We start from the raw sequence: 21958 nt of genomic DNA, 5'->3' as shown, positions 1-21958 counted from the left end.
GCAGCCACATGGCAAGAAGCAGCTTGATTTGGTCCATTTCCTCTATGTGAGATTAAATTTATTTTTACGACTTGTTAAAGTAGATATTTGTCTATATAATTGGGAAATAATATTCTTGAGAAAATAATAGCAAGTATATTGGAAGCCACTAAGAAATTATGATTCCAAAAGAAACATTTCACTAATGAATTTTGCAAAGAACCTACAATAATTATTATCAGAACATTTCTATTTGGGTTTTCTTCTCTACTCAATGTCTTGTACCGAGTTTATCCTGCTTTTTGCTTTTTAGCCCGTTAAGGAAAGTGGAGAACACTGAGATTTTATCTTGCTGCTCAAGAAATCATTTTCTCATTTTTGAAGATGGAAACCCACAGTTACACTTGAATTAACTATTAAAACGTTCTTTTCTGGTTTTAGACCAACAGCAGCAGAACTGTTAAGGCACAAATTTTTCCAAAAAGCAAAGGTAAGAAATTCTAACTTTTGATTTTACGTGTTCGTGTGACCTACCTCAGTTACCTAAATTAGAGTCACTGCTCAGAAGTTGTTTTATCTTTAGATGATAATGTTTGGAAAAGTGATCCAAAAGTGATGTTTGGAAACGTAGATCAAATAATTGCTGGGGGCATTATCTGTACAACCTTTGGTAATTAAGACACATGCCTTAGAATTGGTAAATGTGTTTTTCATATAAATTAATTTAAACATCAGGTTAAACTTAGAACGAGAACAGTTAATATTGCCATTATAAATACAATCTGTGAAAAATACTGAACTCTCAGTTCAAAGATTTTACTACTGAATTTGGTAAAAGTCTCCTTTCCCAAAGCTAACGGGTAAGTGCGATGTCACTGTAGTTGGAAGTGTGGGACCATGATCCTAAAGGACCTAGGGTAAAGCAAACTTTTCATTGATAATATTCATACAGCACACTAAGGCTCTGTGTCAGTTTGTGAAACCATGGTAGTAATGTACTAAAGGAGCTTCAATTTCAGAATAAAAGAATGGAAGCGTTCCTCAGACTTCTTTATAAAAGTTACTATATGGTATTTTAATTGTGCTTGAATATTCGGTGTCAATTTCTGTGGTTCAATAAAAGCTTCTTTTAAGAAGAAAACGTATTTTTCCTCTGCAGAATAAAGAATTTCTTCAAGAAAAAATACTGCAGAGAGCGCCAACTATTTCTGAAAGAGCTAAAAAGGTAAATGGGGATTTAACTCCAGTTTTCTAGGAAATTGGTTAGAGTAAATTTACTTCTGCATTTTGAAAGTATATGTTAAGTAATTCGTTGTTAATAGTATAGTACTCATTTTTTTCAATTCTTTAGCATCCTTTGGTATATTTTTATTCACCAAATATCATTAGTCCACAGTATGCCTATGTGAGCTGTCTACTAGAATGAAAAGGGATGTTACACAATTGATGAATTAATTCTGGACTCTTGTTGAATCCCTGTTTGCGGCCAGCAGAGTGAATTGTGGAGTTGAGCCGTTTCCTCACGCTGCACAAAAACAGTGACGGCCCACTGGGTTGATTATAATAAAAAAGACAGACAATAGCAAGCGTTGATAAAGATGTAGGGAAATTGGAACCCTCGCGCTACTGATGAGAACGTGAGGTGGTGCAGCCACGTTAGAAAGTAGCCTGGCAGTTTCTCAAAAGACTCAACAAAGCTGCCACACGAGCACATGAGGAGTTCCACTCCGAGGCATACCTGGGAGAGTGGAAAACATGTACACACAAAGATGCGTACAGGAATGTGCCCAGCAGCATCATTCATAATAACCAAAAAGTGGAAACAACCCGATTCTTCATCTCTTGGTGAATGGATGTATAAAATGTCATGTGTCCATATGATGAAATATTTATTCATCAGTAAAAAGAAATGAAGTGCTGATACATGTCATAATGTGAGTAAAACCTTTAAAACCTTGTGCTCATCATAAGCTGGTTATAAAAGACCACATATGATCTGATTCTATTTATGTGAAATGTCCGGAACAGGCAAACGTACGGAGACAAAGTGGATGCAAGGTTGCCCAGGACTGGGAGGATTGTACAGAAATGGGCAGTGACTGCTGATGGTTATGTGGTGTTTTTTGCGGTGTGGGGAAGTGAGGAAAGTGATCTGGATTTAATTGTAGAGATGGTTTCACAACTCTGAATATACTAAAAAAAAAAAAATGGAATTGTATGCCTTAAATGGTATCATTACATGGTATATGAATTATATCTCAATAAAGCTGTTACTTTACATGTTTTTTACATGTTTAATTTATTTTTGAGAGAGAAAGAGACAGAGCACGAGTGGGGTACAGGGAGAGAGAGAGAAGGAAACACAGAATCCAAAGCAGGCTCCGGGTCTGACTTGTCAGCACACAGTCCGACGTGGGGCTCGAACTCACAACCATGAGATCGTGACCTGAGCCGAAGTCAGATGCCTAACCAACTGAACCACCCAGACGCCCCTTAAAGCTGTTACTTTAGAAGAGGAGCATATAGACAGTGACACCTCCATGAACAAAAAGCTCTTGGAAATTGAAAACGTCAGAGAAGAAATGAAAATATTCAATACACAGGTTGTATGGTACAGCTGAGGAAATTTCCCAGAAAATAGACCCCAGATGGCCAAGAGATAGATTACAGGAGAAAAAGACAACAACATTAGAGGATCATTTGAGAAGGTTCAGTCTTTGAGTAAAGAGTTCTAGAAAAGCAGAACCGAGAAAAACAAGGGAAATCACTGAAGAAATAATTCAAGAAAAATTTCCAAAACAGATAGTCCTGAATTTCCAGATTGAAAGAGCCCTAGTGCAATGAATGGAAATAGACCAGCACTAAGACACATTGCCATGCTAGCTCAGAATACTGGAGGCAAAAAAAAAGATCCCGTAGCTTCCAGAGAAAAGGGAAAGATCACGGACTGCTCCTCTGGAAGCCAGGTCACAACGAAGCAGTTGTGTGCAACATTATGAAAGAAAGTTTTTCTACTAACCCAGACTTTTTTACCAGGCAAACTATAAGTGAAGGGCAGGGATGGACTCAAAAAGTTGAGAAATGCATGGCTTCAGTTAATGTGCTATGCTAATAACGGAGGAAGTGCTTAAACTGAGAACAAGGAAGTCATGTGGTCCAGGAAACAGAGCTGATGATAGAGTGAGATCTGAAGTCCAGAGCTGGTGTGAAACCAGTCTAGGTGGGAGGCTCTGGTGAGGGTCTTCCTCAGGAAGGTGATGAATACCTAATAATGTATATGAATATGGTGAGAGGAGATTTATACAGAGAATTTGGGGATAAATATGACAAGTACATAAAAATAAGCAAATATTAACTATAGGGGAAACAAAAAAGTTATACAGTAGAGAAAAGTAATTGTAGTACACAATAAGACTTAACTGTATCATTCATACAATCATGTTATGGAAACACTGAATTTTGATTTAACCAAAATTACAATGTATCTTGAGAAAAGAGGGGGGTTGATAATAGGATTAAATTCTTATCTTTTATAGTTTGAAGTCCAGTAGATAATTCCTAAAACCAAAAATTCAAGGGGTAATAATAAGAACACAGTCTTAGAGAGATGAATGTTAATTTAAAAAGAATAAGCCAAAATGAGTTAAAAGTGGCTCCCTGTGAGTAAGAGGATAAAAGTTAGGAAATTGCTGTTTTTCTTAACAAAACTTGTGCAGCTATAGTACTCTTGAAACTGTAGGTATAATTGTGATTTTTAAAATGAAAAAAGCAGAATCTTCTTTATCTTGGATTTATTTATTTTGAGGGCTGAAAAAACTTCTAAGTTTCTCGAAACATGAAACCATTAATAAGATTTGGTCTATGACTTCACATAAGAAGGATTTGGATGGTGTTTGGGCTCAAGAGTATAGAAGTGTAGGGAAAGTCAGTGGTGGGAGTAAAGACCGATAGTGGAGCACAAAGAGCAAGTGAGGAGTAGAAGATATGTATAGTATACATAGTAAATACCAAGCACTACCATAATCCACATCTCTTTTCCTAATGTGCAGGTTCGGAGAGTACCAGGTTCTAGTGGCCGCCTTCATAAGACAGAAGATGGCGGCTGGGAGTGGAGTGATGATGAATTTGATGAAGAAAGTGAGGAAGGGAAAGCAGCAATTTCACAACTCAGGGTAAGTTTTGTTAAACTGTGTGCTTTAGCTAGAGCTCTATCTTTTGTCTGAAGCCTCTGAGATATGCTATATTCTTTGGTTCTGTTCAGTTTGACAGCCGAAGTGTGAAAAATACAAGTGTTAGCGATAGAATTTCCTTGAGCAAGTTATTAACAATAGGAACCCATTTAATTCTACATGAAAAAGTGGACTGACACATCTGTTTGGATATGATATTTAGGGCATATGAAAATGACCAAAATCTAGAGAAGGGGACTACTGTGTCTGAGATGAGAATACACTTGATAGGATTAATGGCTGATGAGACATTGCAGAAGAGATTATTGAGCTTGAAAGCCTAACAATCAAAACTTTTCCCCTGAAGTCTGTTAACCTTCTGCCTGAAGAAGAACAATATACCTTTCTTCAGTTGGTATATCCTGGAGGGTGTATGTTTTGGTGTTTATGTACGTGGGTGCATGCGTGTGTGTGTGTGTGTGTGTGTGTGTGTGTGTGTGTGTGTAGACAGAGGTCTTGTTTTGGTTTTATTCCATCACTCTTGCCTAAAGTTAATGCCTCAAGTTGATTGTTAGGACTCATTCCTAAGAATAGAAATGTACATGAGAAATACTAATGTTTGAGGTTCATCGTGGCTTTTACTGCCTAGAACCTTTTTGTGGTATGAATGGTGGGTAGGTGGTACATGTCTGCCTGCTTATAAGACCTGCTCCGTCATAGCACTTATGACTTGCTGGTCAACATTGAAGACTTGTTGATCTTGTTAGCTGAAGTCTTTGAGTCTAGTCTTTTTGCAGAGCTAAGTTTGTAAAGACTTTGCCAAGGAAAATTGGTAAAAATTTATTACATTCTAACCTTGGAAAGCTCTTCAGGAGATAATAGATATAAACATTTGATTACATACAATTGTGAGTTTATTAAAATGTGAGACTGTGAAAAGAGACTTTCTCCTTACTTTTTCATATGATTCCTCCTTAAATCAGTATTCTTTTGTAATGTTCTATTAAAGTGATCAGAGGAAGGTAGAGGTACATGAATCTTGTAGTTCTAGCTCCCTATGAAAGAGATGATACAGTGTTTTCTCTGACCAACACACAATATTTGGGAAGAAAAATTATAGTGTTTCAATGTCTGAGTATTACCCCCTAGCTAACTGTAAGAGAAATTTATTTAAAATTTTGTAGTTCTGAAATACATATAGGATTTTATAGTATTTTGTAACCTAATACACTGATATGTAAACAGCATAGAAAATTATACACTTTTGTAGTTTTCACATTAGCCATTTTTGATGCTGTGAATTCTTTTGTGAAAGGAGGGTCTTTTAAAACTAAACTGAACTATGTTGAAAGTAAATGCCATGATCACATGGAGTAGGGTGCAAGGATGGTTCAGTATTAGGAAATCTTGTAATATTAATAGGCCTAAAGAGAGGTCAAGTCATATTCTTATTTTGATATGTTCCAAAAAAGCTTTGACAAAATTCAGCACATATTCAAAATAGACTCTTATGGAGATCCAAATTTCCATCTTTATATCATTTCCTTTTTTGGAAGTTCTGAAGAACTTCCCTAAACAGTTTTTGTAGTGTGGATCTGTTGGTGATGATTTGCCTTAAGGTTTTTTTGTCCAAAAACGTCTCTATTGTTTGTATCTTTGTTTTGAAAAGATACTTTTGCTAGGTATAGAATTTTAGAATGATAGGCTTTTTTCTTTCAGTATTTTGAAGATGTTTCACCATATTCTTGTTTGCATTGTTTCTATTGAGAAATCTGGTATCCCTTGTCTTGTGCTTTTATAAGTTACATGTCTTTTTTACTCTTGCTGCTTTTAATATTTTTTTTCTTTTTGAATGGTTTTTTGAGCAATTTGATTTTGATATGCCTGGGTTTATTTATTTTCATGTATCTGTGGGTGTATAGATTTTTATCAAGTTTGGACATTTTCAGCCATTATATTTTCAAATATTTTTTTCTGCCCTTCATGCACCTCGGAGGCTCCAATAACATGTATATTAGTCTGCTTAAAATTGTCTGCAAGTTCACTGATTTTCCTTTTTAAAAATTCTCTTTTTATTCAGTCTTATTTTGCACAGTTTCTGTTGTCGGCCTTCAAATTCATTCATCTTTTCTTCTGCAATACCTGATTGCTGCTAATATCATTCAGTCTATTTTATATCACAGACATGGTAATATTTTACAAGTTTGATTTCATGCTTGTTCATTTTTTACACTTTCATGTCTCTACTTAACTTTTTGAAGCTAATGTGTATTATAACTATAGTATAGTTATAATAACCATTTTAATGTCCTCTGCCCATTCTTCCATTTATGGAGCAGTTTTATTTGATTGACTGTTCCCTTCATTATGGCTTGAAAAGTGTTTTCCCGAGTTGAGGAAATAGGGCTAAGAGTCCAGGGAGACGGAAGCAGATAAAATCAGTAGAATACCAGGGAGGAGAGCTACACACAGAGAGAAGCTCAGAAGTCTGCAGAGGTTCCCTTTTGAGGGTTCAGTGGAATACTCTTCAAGGAATACATGTGAGAAAAACCGCCTGAGACGGGATAGCAGCACCCAGCCCTCACAGAGAGCCAGCAGCAGTGCCCATTTCTACCAGCCAGAGTGCGGAAACCTGTCCTTCACAAGACATTGGGTAGAGTTCTCAGAAAGCTTGTCTACGTAGTGGGGAGCATATAGCCCTAGATTGAGCACTGCTCCAGATCCAGTCAACAACTCATAAAGCAAAATCTGAAAGGATGAAACTGTTTCCAAGTAATTTGACTGTACTCCAGAACAAAGCTCAAGAAGATTTATAGAAATAAAATTGTCAGCATGCAGCAAGATAAAAGTCACAGTATCTGGCATCCAATCAGAGGTTACCAGGTATGCAGAGAGTCAGGAAAACAAGAACAGTGAGCACAATTTATGCCCAGATCTTGGTCTTTAATGCCATTCTGTACTAAAAGAACAAGGGCCCCTTGGAGAAATGGCTGATTCCAGGGCTTACACAGGGAAAATACAAGATGAATCTGGAATATCTTCTCGTCAAAAAAAAAAGTGTTTTATTTAAAAAAAATCATAATAATACAAGGCCCAGATTGAATGAGCTCCCACTGACCAAATTAGAATTTAACTATCAAAATCCTTAAATGCAGTAATAATTTGTAAACCATTTAAAAACTAGGACTCTATGAGTCTGTGCCAATAATGAATAGGTAGATTATAAGTGGGGGAGAGGGATGGTTTTTCATTACAGTAAATTGCTGGTGCTGACTGGGAAATGTAGAGGAGTATTGGAGGGCAAAATCATCACTTTATAGCCATGATAGCAGTCATAAAAATTAGGTCAGACAAGGATCATCAGTGGGTGCTAAGTATACGGGAAATTTTTGATGAGCAGAATATTTTCAGGGTCTTGAAGTGTCTTCTCCGCAGCTTGCCTATTAGTTACAAGGGGAAAAATAGTTACCGCATACCGGACAACTTGGCAAATGCCCGGACTAGCTGATGAAAATTAGCATTATTGTGAAATTTACTGAAATTTACTACTATAGTAGTATGAAGTTATAGAAGAGAATAGCCCTGTTCTTAAGAAATACACAGTAATGGTTCAGTGGTAAACAGCTACAGTCTATGCAACGAATTCTCAGATAGTGCAAGAGCAGTATGATTGGTTTTGTGTGTGTGTGTGTGTGTGTGTGTGTGTGTGTGTGTGTGTGTGTGTTTAAAAAGAGAGATAAGGAAGAAAAGTTAATGATGGGTGAAACAGGGCAGAGGTATACTTGTGTTCTTTGTACTGTTCTTATTCTAACAGAAATTTGTGTAAGTTTGAAATTATTTCCAAACATCAAGTTAAAAAGGGTGTTGGGTTGGCCATATACTTGCTGTGATATATTAGCTATCACCTGAACCTTGATTCTCTTCAGTGAAATAGTGATGAAAACTTTAAAAAGCCTAAGCTGACCTTTTAAGTAGTCTAAATTTATGCTTGGTAGAATTTACCAGAAACTGATATTTGTTTAAAGATATGTTCAGCGTTTTGTTTTTTGTTTTTTTGTATTCTCCATTACCTGTATCCAGAATCACTACTAACTGTTACGGTTTACTAAATAAATTTAGCATAGACTTTTCAAGTGGCAAATTATAAATTTGCCAAAATTTTCACTTTTGGCTCAAGAGTGTTCTCCAGCTGAAGCCCATAATACAAATTACTCTGCTTTGAGGGTGTGTTGGATAATGAACTTGAAGGCTTGCAGTTGGTCTAGGATATTATGTACATAACATGTTCATGATTAGTAGAAAGAATTGTACTTTGAAGAGTGTGACCTCCCTGCTGCCTGAGAACTCAGTCCCATGTTTGTTATAAAGCTCAAGTTGGGAACTCTTAAAATACCATAGAACATTGATGTATTAAAGGCTACCTGGATGAAGAATACAATAGCATCATGATATTTTCTTTTTCCAGAAAACTTTCACTAGAGTTACCAGTGACTTAATGGATCAGAATGAAATGGAGTTTACTTGCATTTCAACATTCAGTGCAGTTTGGAACTACAAGTAACCTAAGTTTTGAGTTAATAAGCCTTTTTTGTATTTCTTTTAGTCTCCCCGAGTGAAAGAATCATTATCAAATTCTGAGGTAAGTAGCTGTGGGTTTTGAGTCATTAAAGTGTGTGTGCTTTTGTTTTGTTTTTAATGGTAAGCACATTTTTTTTTTATATGTGCCTAAATGGGAGTGAGAATTTGTAGCAGCCAAATTTCATCAGAGGTGTCGATTCTGAGTTTGAATGGACTTCTGCAGTAATTCGGCGCCATTGCACTCATTTTGAAAGTTGGCCTCGGGGCACCTGGGGGGCTGAGTCAGTTAAGCGATCTCACAGTTTGTGAGTTCGAGCCCCGCATCAGGCTCTGTGCTGCCAGTGCAGAGCCTGGAGCCTGCTTCTGATTCTGTGTCTCGTTCTCTCTCCGCCCCTCCCCCCACTCGTGCTCTGTCTCTCTCTGTCTCTCAAAAATAAATAAACATTTAAAAAAAAAAAGAAAAAAAAAAAGGTTGGCCTGGAGGCCCAGGAAGTTCTTCCTTCCTTTCCTGCCTGACTTTATGAATTACTTTTTTTGGCTTGGGCCGCCTAAAGTGGAAAGTCGTCTTTTTGCATTAATCTGTCCAGGAATTTGTCATATGCTACCTATCATTTTTGGGTTTTACCCTTCTATCATCTTCTCTTGTCATATACATTATGTTGTCTTTAGCTGTTGCCTCATTATGATAGGCAATCCTACTAAACAGAATCCTGTTGGGCTGGCCTGCCTTACGCTCATTACGTGAAGATAACAATCATTTTGGGGGATGCATTTTTCCTTCAGGCAGCATCTGCATTCCAGGCTCAGTAGTGATTTAACAGTTACACGTCTTGACCCCTTAAATCAGTTTGGTTTTGCCCCTATTCTTAGAAGTTGCTTTTTTCCCACTTGATTTGTGTGTATAGTATACAGTTTTGTACACAATTATGTGCAGGATTTGTCTACATGGTCCTGTAGTTTAAGACTGAAAGTAAATACTGCACTTCAGCATATTAACAGGCCGGTTACGTCAGAACTTACATCAGCACTGCAATTCATTAAGATTTCTGGTTCCTCCTCGTGCTGCCTGGTAGAATTGCATCTCCTTACCCCTTGAAGTTACTCGTGGCCATGGCAGTTGCTTTGGGCAATGAAATGTTAGCAGAAGGAAGAGCCATTCTGTTGTTCCCTGGGTCCCCTTACCCCTGCCACCACAGCCTGCGTCCCTGAATGATGATCCCAAACTTAGCCTCTGCTAAGAAAAGAAATAACTTTTCTCCTTATGATTTTCTGAGCATTTAAGATTATTTCTTACTCTAACCTAATCTAGACTAATTAATTCTTAGTTTCTCCAAAGTTGAGTGGAGAGGGTATTTTACAGTTTACCCAGAGTTGTTCGTGTGATCTTCTTGTCCCTTTGCCTAAGTGGCATTCCCACATGGACTCTCACAAGCTCAAACTCATACTTCAGGGCTCATTACTTTGTTGTTATGTTTGAAATTGTGGTGAAATAGACATAACATAAAAGTTACCATCTTAACCATTTTTGTGGGTGCAGTTCAGTGGCTTTCAGTACATTCACACTGTTGTGCAACCATCACCAACCGTGCAACTCCAGATTAGCAGTCACCCCATTTTTTCCTCCCCCCCCCCAGCCCCTGGCAGCCACCGTTCTATATATACCTCATGTAAATGGAATCATAAACCATAAGTCCTTCGAGACTGCCTTTTTCACTTAGCATAATGCCCTCTGGGTTCATCCATGTAGTGCGTGTCAGAACTTCCTTCCTCCCTCCCTTTTTAAGGCTGAATAATATTCCATTGTAGGTATATATCATATTTGTTTTTCCTTTCCACTGGACAGACAGTTGGGTTGTTTTCACCTTTAGGCTGTTGTGAATGATTCCAGTGTGAACATGGCTACACAAATATCTGTTCGAGTTCTTACTTTTAATTGTTTGGGGCTTACCCAGAAGGGAATTGCTGGATCATAGGATAATTCTATTTTTAACTTTCTGAGGAATCACCTTACTGTTTTCCATAGTGGCTGCACTATTTTACATTGTCATCTGCAGTGCTCAAGGTTCCAATTTCTCTATATCCTCTCATTGCTTTGTTTTGTATAACCTTTCAGTTAATATAAGTTAGCATATATGTGCATGCAATTTGGAAACTGCCCTTTTAAAATAGTGCTAATACTCCTATTTAATATTTTCAAATCTTTTTTTTTTTTAAGATCTTGTTATTTTTAAGTAATCTCTGTACCCAACATGAGATTCAAACTCACAATCCCAAGATCAGGAGCCACACAACTCTGCCGACTGGGCCCGCCAGGTGCCCCATCAATTTCAAACTAATCTTACGTTCTCTTTTTCTATCAAAATTCAGAACCACAGAATTACTTTTTTTTTTTTTAATTTTTTTGATGTTTATTTCTTTTTGAGAGAGAAAGAGAAAGACGGAGTGTGAATAGGGGAGGGGCAAGAGAGAAGGAGACACAGAATCTGAGCCCAAACTCATGAACTGCAAGATCATGACCTGAGCCAAAGTTGGTTGCCTAACCCACTGAACCACCCAGGTGCCCCAGCACCAGAGTTACTTTAATTCCTCTGTATGAAGCTAAATGAATACAAAACCTTACTTCTTTGCCTCTCAATTTTGTTTACGTACTGTCAGCCCTTAGACCTCTCTTGTTGACCTTTCAGTTATTTTCTCTTTCAACTGTTAAGTTTTAGCCAATGTACTTTTTTCATCAACTTATAATTTTGAATATGTTTACCTTGATTTTATACTCAACATCAGTCTTTTCCCCCCAAGTTACCTAACTAAAATTTATGAAATCTTTCAAACATGCAAAATAGATATATAATGTCTATGTTGGCTTTCAGTCTTGAAAAGCATTTCAGATATTTTAATGAATCACCGGTTAATTGTTTTTCGTTATAAGTAATAGAAAGTTCCAAGACATAGAAAAATGTAGCTTCTGTAATTTCCCTTCACTACTTAAATCTGCATCTTAGAGGTGCTATTTGATTGGGCAAAGAGGGTAGAAGAGATGTAGTTGAAAGTAAATACGATGTAATGAAATGCTGTTCTGAAGAAAAAAATGAACTACTGATATATAGGCTGTAATATGGCTGAACCTCAGAAAACTGTGCTAAGTGAAATAAGCCAGACACAACAGAGAGCATGCACTTCACTTACATGAAAGATCCAGAAAAGGCAAACTCCTAGGGACAGAGAGTAATCAGTGGTTGCCTAGGGCTGGGTGTGGGAGCCGGAGGAATTAAATGTCAGTGGGCACAAGAGAACTTTCTGAGTTGACGGGAACGTTCTAAAACTAGATCGTAGTGATGTTTGCACAAGTATAAATTTTCTAGAAATCACTGAATTGTATACTTACAGTGGGTGAATTTAGTGGGATATGAATTACATCTCACAAAAGTTGTTATAACAAAAAAGCCTGGTAGAAATATTTGACTTCCATATGAAGTAGATGGATTCAAGAGGTGTAGAGATGTGCCAGGACGCCACACAAACACTGCTTTGAAAGTGTCGCCCCGGGAGGCCCTGCCTGCCCGTCAAGACACCTCCCTCCCTTTCCACTCAACTGAAGCAGCACTGTGTGCATGTTCTCGTTACAGCTATTTCCGACAGCTGATCCCGCGGGTACTTTACTCCAAGTTCCAGAACAGATTTCTGCTCATCTACCTCAGCCAGCCGGGCACACGCCTGCACAGCCAACTCAAGTCTGTCCCCCAGCCCCCGCAGAGCCGGCAAAAACAGCCCAGGTAAGCAGGAGTGCGCTTGAGCGGTCTGCCTTCTGGGTAGATGAAGAAAGCCGAGATTGACGTGGAACACAACCTTATGTAGTAAGGTGGCTGTGGTGGGAGATTGTGAAACAAGTTAGAGATTCTCTTCTCACAGTTTTAACTATGCAAATAAGCGAGTTTTTCAGGGATCCCACAGGTTTTTAAGCAGCATAATAAGTTAATGACGGATAACATGAACCACATTCCAAACATCAGAAATTTGGGAGGTAGTTTCCGGTCAGCTTTTTATGAGCTCGTTATTATTCTGCGGCCGCTGGAGTTCGTCCCACACTAGGATTGTCAGCAGTTCTGTTTCCTTTTCTTTCGCTTATGCTTGCGTTATCGATACCGTCTCCCGTCCATGATTTTCCTGCTTTCCTCTTTTTTAAGATATTTGTCAATTTTGTGAGGGTTGGTTTCATTAAAGTGAAGTGATGTAATCCATAGATGCACGTGGTCAGTCACACACAAAAATCATGAATACTCATACACTGAAAGCAGTCGAGGGAGTGAGGGCCCCGCTGTGTGTGAATCCCTCCCTCGCTTCCCTCAGGAAGTTCCAAAGACCGTGCAGAACACGTGACCTTATGCCCCATGGTTAGAGTAAGCTTTCCAGAGTCTATTCATTTATTAGACATTGGAGACTTCATTTTTTTTTCCCCCTAACATTTTCAATAGAAAGAGGGAAAAATGCAAGTTCCGATTTGTTTTTTCTTTTGTGTCCCGGTGATGGTCTGCCTTTAGAGACCACTGCTGTGAGAGCTTCCGGTTAGCCATGGTGCTGACTTTATGTAACCTTTCCATCGAACCCAAGCTTTCTTTTCATTTCTTTCCGTCATATTGGAAAAGATACAGTTATCTGATGAAAACTGATGGGAAGATTGGATTTACTTTATAAACGACTTAAATAGAATGTGTCTTCTCTAGTAAGCAAGGAATAACTTAACAGTTTTCAGAGAGGATTCGTTTAGGCATCAGAAGATCTGGAACCTCCAGGCCAGGTGGATTCCTGAGGCACAGCCAGTTGAGAACCTACCTTGTACATTGCTATGCGATACACTGGCAGGTTTTTTAAAGTTTGTTTATTTATTTTGAGAGAGAGAGCATGCATGAGTAGAGGAGGGGCAGAGAGGGAGAGAGAGAATCCCAAGCAGGCTCCATACTGTCATTGCAGAGCCCCGTGCGGGGCCCGGACCCGTGACCGTGAGATCACGTCCCGAGCCTAAACCAAGAGTCAGACGCTTAACTGACTGGTGCCACCCAGGCTCCCCTACACTGGCAGAATTTTTAAAGGGAAAAACGCAGCCTTCGTGTTTTTCACCCTTGTAGAAGGAAACAATGATCTGAAAAATGCAAACTATAAACGGCTATGTATGGACTTTCACGTGGGGTTGAGAATTATCTTTCTAACTGTGCTTGACTCGTGCTGGCACTTAGTTCTTTTCGTTGCCTTGGAGTGCATGTCCTCCCAGAGCAGGGAACGTGTCCCAGGGACTGGTCTGGCCTCCCCTGGAGATGAAGGAAGTTGCCGCCACGTGGACATTTCCTCCGCTGGTGACCGTGAGTGAGTAACCTCCATGCTTGGTAGACCAGACACTGACTTTATACTTTCAACGATTTTTAGGCTCCGCCTTCAGGAGCAGGCTCACAAGAAGCCAAGATCCCAGTCAGCCTAGTACTCAGATTAAGGCAAGTAAACAGCTTCTGTTTGTCTCCTCGATACTCTAAAGATGCTTTTCTTCCTCTTTGCAAGTAACTTTTTTCTGGCAGTTTGTGCCTGAGAGTAGATGGGGTCGTGTGTGCCCCCCCCCCCCCCCCCCCGCATGTGTGTTGCAGGGGTGCGGTTTCCCTCAGATGTGGTAGCAACAATGTGAAGACTGGACGTTAGTAACAGGTCCTGCGACTGACCTACACACTCTCTTAACTGTTTCTCACAATGATGACAAATCTGGGCATTAGAAAAAAAAATTTTTTTTTAATGTTTGTTGGTTTTTGAGAGAGAGAGAGAGAGAGAGAGAGCGAGAGACAGAGTGCGAGTGAGGGAGGGGCAGAGAGAGAGGGAGACAGAATCCGAAGCAGGCTCCAGGCTCCGAACTGTCGGCACAGAGCCCGACGCGGGGCTCGAACTCATGAACGGCAAGATCATGACCTGAGCCGAAGTTGGACGCTTAAGCGACGGAGCCGCCAAGGCGCCCCATCTTCTGCTCATTTTTTAATTGGATCATTTGGGGGTTTTGGTGTTAAGTTGTGTAAGTTCTTTATATAATTTTAGATACTAACCCTTCCGTCCTGTATCATTTATCATTTTAATTATACCTCCCGGGGCTCTTACATTTTCCTCTTAGTTTTATATGATCATCTTAGTGGTAATAAGCACGGGAGTACACATGTCAGATTCACCTCAAAAGCATGAGGGCTTTTTTGCTTTGGTTTTGTTTACTTCGTGCTTGGGATTTTCCCCTCCATTTATTTATTTCCAGTATAATTAACATACATTGCCATGTTAGTTTCAGGTGTATACTGTAGTGATTGAGCAATTCCATACATTACTCGGTGCTCATCACAATAAGTGTGCCCTTAATCCCCTTCTCCTCTTAGCATGAGGTTTTTATATTCCGCAGTGGAGAATATAAGTTAAAAGGGTTGTAAGACTGTTAGATGCTCACTCTTCAGTTGTTTGGTCTGAGCCCTACACTGTGAGCATGTTAGAACAAATCATATGATCTTTGGGAATAGAAAGAACGTTCTTTCTTGAGGCACAGCTTTCCTAGTACATGTTGGCAGCATCTGTATGCATGAATCCAGTTGACTTTACACATTCTGTTTTCTTTCATAGGAATTCAAAAAAAGAACTAAATGATATTCGATTCGAGTTTACTCCTGGGAGAGGTGAGACATCAAAAACATTGAAAACAAAATAACTTCTGATTTATTATTTAATGAAATGTATCGTGAAGTTTTTGTCCTTTGGATATATTTTGCTTTTAAAAGATGATGAAAACGTTCTTGGTTTAAAGGTTTGGGGTAGCATATGAGTACAATTCAAATACAATGTATTTGCTACTAACAGTAACAAGTGTAGCTCTAATCTGCGGCCTACTATAGTAGGCCAGGCATTGTGCTAAATATTATATCTCATTAAATTCTCAGAGCAGCCCCCTAAGGAAGGATTATGGTCCCCATTGCATAGATGATGAAGTTAGAGAGTGGGGAGGTTACTTGTTGCTATTCACACAGCTGGAAAGAGGAGCAGCCAGAATTCATATCCACACTTGTCAGGGTGCAGATTTCTTACTCTTGTCACTGAACATGGTTGTCCTTCTCCATGACAGTGAAGAAGAAACAAGGCTTCCAGGCTCCTCTCTCCCCAGGCTGAAGCTGAGCCCTGACATGCATAGTTTCTGGCCTTGAACTTCTCCCTGGGATGAGGCTTGTTTCTTTCTTGCCTTTGTTACTCAGGGTTCAGATTGGGGAGGTGGCCTGACTCCAGCACATTTGTCCTTTGTGCCGTGCTTGTTCTCCCCGCTGTCTTGGTATCATCAGTAACTAAGTACGAAAGAGAACAGATACAGATGTGCAGAGGTGTATCTGTTTCACTGTTTAAAACCAGGAAGAGTCACATACTAAGGAACTAATTCAAATCACTGATAATCACTGGGTTCTACTCCTGAAGCCAAGACTACATGGCATGGTAACTAACTTGAGAATTAAAAAAAACAAACAAACACACAGTGGTCATCAGCTCAAATGTGTGCCCGCCCCCTCCCCCCCCCCCCCCCCCCCCCGCCAGGTCCTCCTGTTCCTCTGGGGGGCTCAGTGTTCAGCAGCACTGAGTCACAGTTGGAGATGAGATCAGCTTAGGGACGCTCTGTCCTTGTCTTTTCATTTCTGTTATACCCATCAATCCGATTGTGCCACCTAAAATAACAACTAGATACAAAGAAAAGCCCACCGGAATAAAAAAGAAAGTGACTTCAGCAAAACACTTGGGGTGTGATCTCCAAAGGGAAGAGATTACAATTTGCTCTTTCAAGGTGTACTTGAAAATAAAGCCTTTTGTCGTATTAGCCCTGGAGGTGTTGCACGCTCGCGGTCGCCTCTCAGAGCTGATGGGGCTCGGGGCCACGGTGACCCTCAGAATAGGAGTTTCCCCTGCGGCATCACTGCGGGGGCTCTTTTGAGCAGAACCTGTAGTCATCTAAATTACACCATTCTTTAGAAGGTTACCTTTACATCGAGCTGATATTGGCCGTCTGGCTGCTATAGATTCGGCCCTCTAGTCAGCCCCAGTGGTGGGAGGAACCTTCGTGTGGGGAGAGGACTCCACCCGCCTCCTTGGTTCTGTGGATCTAGCAGCTACCCTGGGCCTGGCAGTGCCAGCACCTCCTCTGAGAGGTAGTAGTGACGTGACAAAGAGCACCTTCTGCTTTGTCCCCGCAGATACCGCCGAGGGCGTCTCTCAGGAACTTATTTCTGCTGGCCTGGTCGATGGAAGGGATTTAGTAATAGGTAACTACTTTGTGCTCTGCCCTGTGCCCCCGTGTCTCTGTCTGTGTATCTAGGACCTAGAAAACCAGGTCTGTCTCATTGAGCAGGTCTCACGGGTCTTGGGACGGCCCTGGTGTTGCTGAAATAACAGCTATTGGGGACAGTTCCTCACAAAACAGAAAGTCTCCTGTCTGTGTTTGTGACTTCCAGTGGCAGTGAGTCGAAGCGCACTTTAGGTCTCTGGGAGACACTAGTAGGACTGATGACATAAGTCACGAGTTAAAGTAAGCTTAGCCATATCTAGTCCATTTCGGAGGGTGAAACTCGACCCTTCTAGAGCTAAGAGGTAAGCGAAAGTCATTAGAGGTTTATTCCTCGAAGAAGCGGGAAGTAAGAAAAGGCACAGTCGGCCCATGTGTACATGTTATTGAAGGAAAAGACCACTGTCGACGGCCAAGCAGCACGTGTTTCTGTAAAGGACCAGATAGTAAGTAGTTTAGGCTTTGTGGCCCATGCACTGTCTGTCTTCGTCCTCTTTCAACCATTCCCAGCCCACAGCCAGACTAGAAACAGGCTGCTGGCCAGAGTTGGCCAGCTCCCAGTCTAGAGCTTTCTGGCCCATGAGTAGGCAAATCCTACCTCTTTCACCTGTGTGTTTTGTCCCAGTTAATACAGCATCCTAAAGAAAGTGAATCTGACCACGATTCAAGATTTATTTGTGCTACTTAGGGTTAAGTTTAAAAGATAACTTTTGTTTAGGGAGTGACTTCTCTTTCTGCTTCCATCTCGGTTGAACATAGAAGATTCTGAGCTACCGTTTAAGTTTTGAAAGTATGGTGGAAAGTAGAGATGACTTAGCTTCTCATTACTTTCTGTTTGTGTGATTACAGTGGCAGCGAATTTGCAGAAAATTGTGGAAGAACCTCAGTCAAATCGATCTGTCACTTTCAAACTGGTATTCATCCCTTCTTCTTTAAACTATCTTTACACAGCAGCAGCCTCTGCAGAACCAGTTTCTATATTCCCTGAGTGATGAGAATATTAAAATATGGTGGATTGTACTCATTTAGCCTTCCTGAGGCCCTAGGCTTTTTTTTTTTAATTTTTTTTTTAATTTTTTTTTTTTTTTTTATGTTTGTTTATTTTCTGAGAGAGCGAGAGCTCAAGCGGGGCAGGGGCAGAGAGAGAAGGAGAGAGAGATCCCAAGCAAGCTCTGGGCTGTCGGCGCAGATCCTGATGCGGGGCTCAAACTCATGAAACATGAGCCGAAACCAGTAGTTTGGATGCTTAACCTGAGCCACCCAGGCGCCCCTGATGTCTCCTTTTGAGCGTCCTCTCTTCCCCTCTCCGTCCCAGGAAGCCTCCTACCCCACGCCCTTGACTCCTCTCAAGAGAGTATTAGCTAGTCTGACTCCAGCTTGTTACCCAGCCCCCACCTTTTCTGGAAAAGACACTTGATCTGCCTCCCGTTTGTATCCCAGGGACCTGTCCCCCACTGTCTTCCTTCCCACAGTCCCTGTGTCAGTCAGTTTTAATTGCTACGTGCAGTTTTGTTTACAAGTAGCCACAGCTTCTTATTTTGTTTGATTCCTAGGCATCTGGTGTCGAAGGCTCGGATATTCCTGATGATGGGAAACTAATAGGATTTGCCCAGCTCAGCATCAGCTAAACCACAGCCCTGGAAGAGGCGGCCTCAGGAGATTCCACACATGCGTATCTCTGTTGCTTCTGTTGGCCTAAACCCACTACTGCCAAAGAACCCAGCAACAAACCTCCCGGCTAGGAGCTTTAGAGGTCTTTCTTTATGTTCTTCCTGCCATCATTCCCCCTTTTTCCCACAGGGAGAGAAAAGTCGGATCACCAGTGGCCAGCATCCCTTTAAAGAGTTCCGTTAGTAAACTTACCGCACGTGTCCCCTGTCTTCCTCCATCTGAGAAGGGGACCACGTGCCTCAAGGCCCAGGAGGGAGATCGGTCAGCTCATCTTGCCTTACTCCAATGATGGCGCTGGGTGGAAAGTAGCAGCTATGTTGGGCTTCCTCCTCCTGCCTGTTCCCCCACACCTGACAGGATGTGGGCATCTTGGGATATCTCTTTACCACTGAAGTAGCAACTAAAAGGCGATTGTTTAGCTGGAGCCCAGAGAATTTAATTTAGTGATTTTTTTTTTTTTTAATGTGTTGTGAATTCTAGCAACCTTTGTTAGGAAAAAGCACAGCCTCAGAGGAGGCAGCCTAAACTGTGTTTTTGTTTTGTTCATGTTTCTAAGCGTTTTGCTGAAGCTGCTCTCAGGCACCCCTCTTCATCCCTCCCTCCAGAAAGGGTTGCTAGCCTTAACTTCAGCTGGTGCAAAACATCTGTAGTCGAACTTCAAGCCATCAGATCCTTCAAAGTGGAAGTTTGGACCTATTGTAGTGAAAACACCGAGTAATGGCCTGTGAAAGTGAACTTTCCCAGCAGTGGTTTTGAACAGGAAAAAGCAAAAGTCGTATCATTGTGGAAGTATTTATTTTCGAATCTTAAAAAAATTCAGTTGAGGAAAAACTGCTCCTCAGTCCTCCCGTGAAAATTTTGCCTGGCCTCCACGTCATGAGGAAATGAAAGGCTGAGCTCTCTACAGCAATAAAGGAGCCTCACCAGGCCAGCGAGGCCTGCCTTCCGCCCCTCTCCTGCACTGACCCTTTGGAGGGGGTCCACACTTCTGTGCGCTGAACCCGACCCAGGACGGAAAGTGAAACCACATGTGCCGTGACTTTTAGGATTTATGAGTAGACAGTGTTCATCTGATTTTCTATAGAAGTAATATAAATTATTCTTTAGGTTTCGAAACGAGCACTCATAATGCAATATGTGAGTAGTCGGTGGGGCCGATTTTCTTTCCTACTGCTTCACAGTCAGCCTTTGTCTAACTGCAAGTAGCCCTAACAATTTTTGTATTCGAAAGGGACACTCGATCTGGCCTTAAAATGACACACAAAGATGGGCTGTGGCCCCATGGAAAGGGGAGAGTTGCCTCTTACAGAATCGCTCAGGCCCTTTCCAGCACTGTTGGTCTGTGAATAACAAGATCGCTTCGCCTGGTTTTCTCTCGGAGAGTCTCTGGAAACCTCCCCCACAACTGAGTCGTCACAGCTTTTGTTTCTCATTCTGAGCTTGTAGTTTCAGTCATGGGTTTTCTTCCCCTGCCCTGGGTACAAAGACATACTGGGAAAGGAGTGGATGTTGGGGAGAAGGAGGGGGGGGGGCGGGTTTGGGATGGCAAGTTGGGAGGAAAGTAAATGAGAGGATCACACACCAAAGTCCAGGGTCCCAGCAGGATTGGTAAGAAGAGGGAGCGTGCTGAGCCTAGTGAAGGAAGAGAAGATTGATCAGCTTGCTGGAAAAATATTTAGCTTTTCTTTCTCTCTCTCTCTCTCTCTCTCTCTCTCTCTCTCTCTCTCTCTCTCTCTCTCTGTTTTTCTTCAGGCGGGTGGGAAGAATGAGGGCCGGGAGGTGGGAATAAGGTGACAGTGTCCTCTTTGGCACAAGACTAGTGGCTTGCCTTGGAGTCCATATTTTGGTTTCAAGCAAGCCAGCATCATCTACTTACTGATAAATCCAAGGGGTGGTGGCATCACTCTTTTCTAGCATTTTCTTTGGAGGTGGTCTGGAGCCCAGGCTGGGGGTCAGCGGCATCCCACTCCCCTGTTCAGTTTCTCCAGCTGGCCATTACCTTTGAATGACAGTGGGACATGTTTGAATGACAGCATGCCAATAGCAGTGGGCTGGGGCTTTCTTTTTCTTTTCGGTTCATTTTTTTGCCCTGCTGGGAACTAGGAGCCAGACACCAAGCCTTAGGACAGTGTTCTCTCTTCTTCTGCATGATGTATGGTGGACTCCCTTTGCTGACTTACACAGTGATGCTGAGAAAATACGTGAACAGAAACTTCCCAGGTGGGACAGCACGTGACACACTGAGAGACCTTGCTCCTTTCCAGGAGTGGTGGTTCGGGGTGCACCTCTGTCTTTGAGTCCCCAGGATCCCCTGGTCCCTGGGGGTAGGGACTAATTCAGCACAAGGTAACATGTGCCAGTGCTGTTTGTGAAATGTATGGTCTTATTCCAAATGACTAATGGATTTGTTTGGGTTTTTCGCTTAAGTTTTGAACCAAATCCTAGAGCCAGCTGATACTATTTAATAATCTGAGGATAGAATAATGGTGTATCAATAAATGGAGGTTCCTCCTTATGACGTATGCTAGATTATGGAAGATGTAAAATATTTGACCTTCCCCCTCCCTTTTTTTGACTTTGTATTTTGCTGCATGTTTCCTTCATTTTTAATCAATAAAGAGTAAATTGTCTGTGGTGGTGTAAAGATTCTTTAAAAAAATTTTTTTTAATGTTTATTTTTGAGAGAGAAACAGAGTGCAAGCAGGGGCAGGAGCAGAGAGAGAGAGAGAGAAGGAGACACAGAATCTGAAGCAGGCTCTAGGCTCTTGAGCTGTCAGCACAGAGCCTGACGCAAGGCTCGAACTTACCAACCATAAGATCATGACCTGAGGGGCGCCTGGATGGCTCAGTCGGTTAAGCATCCGACTTCGGCTCAGGTCATGATCTCACACTCCATGAGTTCAAGCCCCGTGTCGGGCTCTGTGCTGACAGCTCGGAGCCCGGAGCCTGCTTCAGATTCTGTGTCTCCCTCTCGCTGACCCTCCCCCGTTCATACTCTGTCTCTCTCTGTCTCAAAAATAAATAAACATTTAAAAATAATAATAATAATAAAATAAGATCATGACCTGAGCCGAAGCTGGGCACTTAACTGAGCCACCGACGTGCCCCAAAGATTATTTTATATTTTTAGTGCTTGTGGGTGGGGAGCAGTGAGGAGTGGGTCAGGGAGTCACTACTTAATTTTTCATGTGAATGGAGAAGAACCAAAATGTACATAAGCTAAAAAATGTGTGAATTGATC

At 41.2% G+C, this 21958-nt stretch overlaps 1 protein-coding gene across 3 annotated transcripts in view; it reads left to right on the top strand.

The window, feature by feature from the left end:
• The window catches only part of OXSR1 (oxidative stress responsive kinase 1), a 104599-nt gene extending 83252 nt beyond the window's left edge, over positions 1–21347 (top strand). For 2 of the 3 annotated variants that reach the window (XM_011286239.4, XM_019810939.3), the window contains exons 9-18: positions 421–469; positions 1139–1204; positions 4029–4151; positions 8752–8787; positions 12350–12496; positions 14142–14206; positions 15354–15406; positions 16958–17026; positions 17896–17960; positions 18600–21347. In XM_011286239.4, the coding sequence (XP_011284541.1) occupies positions 421–469; positions 1139–1204; positions 4029–4151; positions 8752–8787; positions 12350–12496; positions 14142–14206; positions 15354–15406; positions 16958–17026; positions 17896–17960; positions 18600–18674 (748 nt within the window). In that variant the 3' untranslated portion in view covers positions 18675–21347. The remainder of the gene's footprint in view (positions 1–420; positions 470–1138; positions 1205–4028; positions 4152–8751; positions 8788–12349; positions 12497–14141; positions 14207–15353; positions 15407–16957; positions 17027–17895; positions 17961–18599) is intronic. The other variant, XM_045037878.1, reaches the window with a different exon arrangement.
• The last annotated feature ends 611 nt before the right edge of the window (positions 21348–21958 follow it).

The sequence above is a fragment of the Felis catus genome, chromosome C2, assembly GCF_018350175.1.
Source record: "Felis catus isolate Fca126 chromosome C2, F.catus_Fca126_mat1.0, whole genome shotgun sequence".
NCBI lineage: Eukaryota > Metazoa > Chordata > Mammalia > Carnivora > Felidae > Felis > Felis catus.
This window is presented reverse-complemented; position numbering and strand designations above follow the sequence as displayed.